We start from the raw sequence: 6,185 nt of genomic DNA, 5'->3' as shown, positions 1-6,185 counted from the left end.
AAATGACAATAATAGCACCTACTTCATAGGATGTAAGAATTAAATGACTTAATATACGTGAAGCATTTAGGACAGTGCCTTGTACATAATAAGCATATAACAAATAATTAGCTAGTATTCACTCATTACTCCACAAATACTTATTTACTGAGCAGGGTCCGAGGCGCTGGATACATTAGTGAATAAGATAGAAATGGTCCCTGACTTCACAAGGAACTCATATTATGTTGGAGTGGCATAAATTAACAAACAGATAATTTCAGATAGTAATAAGCTCCATAAAGATATTAAAGTAACTGGTTAGATGGAAAGATTATTTTGGATAGGAAGGACAGAGCCTCTGAAGAAGTGACATTTGAATTGAGATCCAAATAACAGAAAGAAGGGAGCCATGCAGATAGTCTTCTAGGGAAAGAGCACTCCCAACTCTTCTTCTAGGAAAAGGGAAACAGCAAGTGCAAAGGCCCTGAGGCAGAAATGAACTTGAATAAAGAGAATAAAGAGAGATAAAGAGATGCCAGGGCAGAATAAAGAGAATGCCAGGGCAGCCCGGGCGGCTCAGGGGTTTATTGCTGCCTTCAGCCCAGGACATGATCCTGGAGACCTGGGATCAAGTCCCACATCAGGTTCCCTGCATGGAGCCTGCTTCTCCCTCTGCCTGTGTCTCTGCCTCTGTGTGTGTGTGTCTCTCATGAATAAATAAATAAAATATTTTTAAAAAGATAAAGAGAATACCAGTGTGCTATCAGTGAAGTGAGCAGGCATTAATAGTATAGAAGTAGACAATACTAGGTCATGCAGGTCCTTATAGGCCTGTGGATTTAAATCCAGGTGGGTTGAAGAAACCATCAGCACAGGGACTGCTTTACATTTTTAAATGTAGTTCCATTCATTCAGTATTTGCTGCATCTCTGGGCCTGCATTTAGTTGGAGACAGTGTTATCCTGAAAGAAAAGAAAAGAATTAGCAGACTGAAGGGAAAGAAGGAGACTATTTTGGGTAGAAAAATAGTGTGAAAATCCTGGAGACAGGAAAGCCCAGAGCACAGTCAGTGGCTGGTATATTGGGGTTAGAATGTGTCAGGGCCTCTCCACATGTCTTGGATTGTCACCCCTGTTCTTCCTTTCCCCCTCTCTCTGTCTCTTTTTTTCCTCTCTCCTTTCCTCCCTTCTTCCCTCTCTCCCCACAGATCCACTTGATTCTGACACCAACCTCTTCACCTCCCCAAATAGAAAAGGAATGCACAGAAATTGCCAAGGGAACCCAAGGTAAAGGGGAAAGGAGGTTGAATGACATAAAAATCATTGTCACTGAAGATGAAGAAATACAAATTCACGCTAAAGGGAAGTCAGTGATTTTATTTTATTTTTTTTTCATTTTTTTTATCTTTATTTATTTATGATAGTCACAGAGAGAGAGAGAGAGAGAGGCAGAGACACAGGCAGAGGGAGAAGCAGGCTCCATGGGCTTCGATCCCGGGTCTCCAGGATCGCGCCCTGGGCCAAAGGCAGGCGCCAAACCGCTGTGCCACCCAGGGATCCCCGGAAGTCAGTGATTTTAGAGTGGCTTCTTGTTACTCCCAGGATCCTGAGAAGTTGCAAAAAAAAAAATCATACTGAACTCTATTTTCAACCAGTTCTTTACTAAGTCATGAAAAATTTAAACTTTACAGGGAGCTGGCTTTTTTAGTGAACTTTTTATTGAAATGGGACATAGGTTCAGACAAATGATAGGTCATAAGTATACAACCTGATGAAGGGATCCCTGGGTGGCACAGCGGTTTGGCGCCTGCCTTTGGCCCAGGATCCCGGGATCAAATCCCACATCGGGATCAAATCCCACATCGGCTCCTGGTGCATGGAGCCTGCTTCTCCCTCTGCCTATGTCTCTGCTTCTCTCTCTCTGTATGACTATCATAAGTAAATAAAATTTAAAAAAAAATAATAATAGGGATCCCTGAGTGGCGCAGCGGTTTAGCGCCTGCCTTTGGCCCAGGGTGCGATCCTGTAGACCTGGGATCAAATCCCACATCAGGCTCCCGGTGCATGGAGCCTGCTTCTCTCTCTGTCTATGTCTCTGCCTCTCTCTCTCTCTCTCTCTCTCTGTGTGACTATCATAAATAAATTAAAAAAAAAATTAAAAAAAAATAAAATAAAAAATAAAAAATAATAATAATAAAGCTGGTACAACCTGATGAATTTTCATAAAAGTGAGTCCACTTCTGTAACCAGCACTTACATCAAAAACAGGACATGACCAGATTCCCCCCACTTCCATGTTCTGCTCATGTATCCCCCTCCAGTTACTACTCAGCAGGCTTCTTAAATTTTATTTTTTATTATAAAAATTTCAAGCCCAGAGATTAGAATAAAGACTATTCTAGGCGCACCTGGTGGCTCAGTGGTTGAGCATCTGCCTTTGGCTCAAGTCATGATCCCAGGATCCTGGGATCGAGTCCCGCATCAGGCTCCCCACGGGGAGCCTGCTTTTCTCTCCTTCTGCTTATGTCTCTGCCTCTTTCTCTGCGTCTCTCATGAATAAACAAATAAATAAAATATTTTAAATAGATGATGATTCTAATGAGCATCCATGTATCCGCAATCCATCCAGTGTTGTCACAACTTAATATGATGCCACATGCCACATTTGATGCAGCTTTATTTTTTAAAGAAAAATTAAAAACACACTCAGGATCTCCTAGGTAAATGGAGGTCTTGAACAAGATTCATGGTACACCCACAAATATTTTCAAAGCAAAATATTATTGTGTGCCAAGCCCTTTCACATGGACAATCTTTCTCTTAAAATAATACATGTACATGATTACAAAATGTAATTACATTAATAAATGTACATTATAAAATGTAAATGGTACAGAAGAATATACAAAGAAAAAAGAAATCTCTTTCCCACCCTTGATTCCCAGTTCCTCAGCTTCTCTCCCCAGAGGCAAACACAATTACTGGTTTACAGTGTTAATATTCCACATGTTTCTCGGAATATATAGCTAAGATACATAAAAGGATACAGATATATATATGTATATGCGTAGATGGGTTATATCAGTAAGGATATATAGATAGCTAGGTATCTGATAGATCCTTATTGATATAATCCTTTTTTTTTTTTTTGGATACATGCATATATTTAATAGTGAAACAATTCATCAACAACGAAAAATTAGAAAAATTCATGAGACCTCAATGCTGTGGAAGAGAACAGGACATCAAGGCAAAAGATACAAAAAACTGACCCAGAAGGCTGCCTGATGAGTTAAGCAAAGGCAAATTTGCTTAGGATAGTATTATATGCCGTTGAAAAGCAAAATGGTTGGAGAGGTACCCACTTATTTGCGTGGAAGCTGACAGCCTTACCGTATGCTGCACAGAATGGAGGCGAAGAGCCAGGGAAGGGAGAGGGGTGACAGAGGAAGAGCAATAGGGAATCCAGGGTAAGCAGATGGAAGAGACACAGAGTTAGAAAGAGATGACTCTAAGGCCTTTTGTTTGCAGTCTACAATAAACCTGTTCCAAGTCTTTATGTCAGTCAAGTCCAATGATCCCATAAGGAGTAGCACTAGGCGCAGTGAAGAACAATGGAGGGAGTGGTTTACAAAAGTAAAGGGATAACATGGTTCCTGCTCTCAAGGAGCTTACAACCTATATGGGAAACAGATTCCACACACAAAACAAATTTACAAAGTAACATAAATATAAATAAATATACATCTGAATAAACAACATATGAAAGCCTAAGGGGCACTGGGTCAATACTTATCTAGAAGTCCATAGGTCAAAGAAGGCTTTCTGAAGGAAAAACTTGGGGACTGAGTATAATGTTAGCAGAGAGTAGGGCATGTGCAAAAGCATAGAAGTGTAAGTAAATATGTCCAGGAAGCAGATTAGCTTGATTAAAGTAGAAAGTCTAAATAGGTCTCGTTGAGAAGTATGGTGAAACAGTAGGGGGTTAATTTGGTGAAAGACACTGCAGTGTTAGGTCTGGTGACTAAAGCAAACAGGGAAAGAGGTTTTTTTTTAAGTAATGATGGTAAGTGGCACATGTCCAGGAGTAACTCCACTGCTCTCAAAAGTTTTAGTTACTCGGAGACAGAGAAACTAGCAATGGGATGGTAGAGAAGTATTTAGCATCCTTGAGCAGTTTAAGAGAAGAAACTGCCTTCTGCAAGAACACTTGCAAAGTGGCAAGTGAAAACAATCCATGAAACTCCTAGATTCAGGATCCACCATCCCAAAGGCCAGCCAGATCCCAGTAAAATCAAGTGCTCAAGTAGAATGTCCTAGGCCCTCATTACCAATTCTTAGTGGGGGGCGAATTGTATATGCTTATAAAAGAATTTATTTTTGAGCTACCATGACAATCAAGTTTGATCCTAACATTCTAGAAATTAAAATAGGAGGATGAGAAGAGCCCTAATCTATAGGGAATGCTCACGTCCCTGAAGGAGGACAGGTCAGTAGGGCCCAAATTCTTCCCTGGTCTTTATGTGGAAAGGCAAAACATCACACCGTGAAAAGAGGCTTTTCTCAGCCAAAGCAAGTTAAGACCTCTTTCTTTAAACCTATTGATCTGAAGTTGTTCCAGGAAGGAAAAAAAGAGTCCAGGCCAGATATTCAGCAGCAGCCAGAATTGGACCCTATTTCATTAGAGCTCCGCTGGGAGGCGCTGGGTCCTACTGATGTTGAAATACACTGCTGAGGACCAATCTTGATGCCATTCGCCTCATTGTGGACATCAAATAAACCCTGCTGGATCTTCCTATATATTTCTTTGGCTGTGTTAATGAAGGCCTCTTCAACATTGCAGGCTGTTTTGGCTGAAGTTTCCATGAAGATAAGTCCATGCTCCCGGGCAAAGGCCTCTCCTTCTTCTCTCTTCACATCCCTACGGGATTCTAAGTCACTCTTATTCCCAATCAGCATGATAACCATGTTAGAGCTGGAGTGTTGCCGGGCATCCTCTAACCAGGAGGTCAGGTGGTTGAAGGTTTCACGCCTTGTGATGTCATATACTAGCAGTGCTCCAGCTGCTCCCCTGTAGTAGGAACGGGTGATAGAACGGAAGGATTCTTGCCCAGCCGTGTCCCAGATTTGCAGTTTGATTTGTTTTCCATCAATGTTGACCATACGGGCCCCAAATTCCACACCTATGGTGAGGTCGTGCACCGGCTGGAACCGCTTGTCCGTGAACTGCAGGAGGAGACATGACTTGCCCACGCCTGTGTCCCCGATGATGATGTACTTGAACAGATAAGCATAAGTCATGGTCCCGTTTCCTCCCGATATAATCCTTATAATATACATACATACATACATATATTTACATCTTTTTATGTGTCTATAGCTATACAGTGTTTATCAATAGAGAGATGGGATATATATAATTATTATATATATATATTATTATATATGTTATATATATCCCCACCTTTTTTCTTACACAAATCAAAGCATTCTTTTTGTGCTCTTCTGTATCTTGTTTCATTATTTACCATATCTTGCAGCTCTTTCTATAAAGGCATATGGACTTCTCTCATTCTTTTTTTTTTTTTTTAAGATTATTTATTTATTCATGGGAGACACAGAGAGAGAGGCAGAGACACAGGCAGAGGGAGAAGCAGGTTCCATGCAGGGAGCCCGATGCAGGACTTGATCCCAGGTCTCCAGGATCACATCCTGGGCTGAAGGTGGCGCTAAACCGTTGAGCCAACCGGGCTGCCCTCTCATTCTTTTAGATGGCAAACCATTGTACCAGTATATCGTGAACCATAAAATGCATTTCCTCAGAGGAGCCTGGGTGGCTCAGCTGGTTGAGCGTCTGCCTTCAGCTCAGGTAGTGATCCCAGGGCCCTGGGATTGGGCCCCACATCAGGCTCCCTGCTCAGTGGGGAGTCTGCTTCTCCCTCTCCTTCTGCCTGCAGCTTCCTCACTTGTGTTCTCTCTGTGTGTCAAATAAATAAATAAAATCCTTTAAAAAATGCAATTCCTCAGACTTCTCTTGATGAATACCTCTTTTAAGTCTTCACAACAACCCTTTAGAGAAAAGGATATAGACACCTGAGATAATGTATTCCAAAACCCAAGCATTATTTCATTTTTTTCCCAAGCATTATTTCAAAGCCTGTAGAGCTTTACTGTTTCAGAGTTAGACTGAGTTAAAACAACTCA

At 41.3% G+C, this 6,185-nt stretch overlaps 1 protein-coding gene across 1 annotated transcript; it reads right to left on the bottom strand.

The window, feature by feature from the left end:
* Positions 1-3,117: 3,117 nt before the first annotated feature.
* LOC121486178 (ras-related protein Rab-2B) lies at positions 3,118-5,290 on the bottom strand. The gene has a single exon (XM_041746965.1). The coding sequence runs from the start codon at positions 5,280-5,282 to the stop codon at positions 4,632-4,634; it is 651 nt and encodes a 216-aa protein (XP_041602899.1). The 5' UTR covers positions 5,283-5,290; the 3' UTR covers positions 3,118-4,631.
* Positions 5,291-6,185: the final 895 nt, after the last annotated feature.

Source organism: Vulpes lagopus, chromosome 3 (assembly GCF_018345385.1).
Source record: "Vulpes lagopus strain Blue_001 chromosome 3, ASM1834538v1, whole genome shotgun sequence".
NCBI lineage: Eukaryota > Metazoa > Chordata > Mammalia > Carnivora > Canidae > Vulpes > Vulpes lagopus.
Note: the sequence above shows the minus strand (reverse complement) of the source record. Positions and strands in the feature narration are given on the sequence as shown.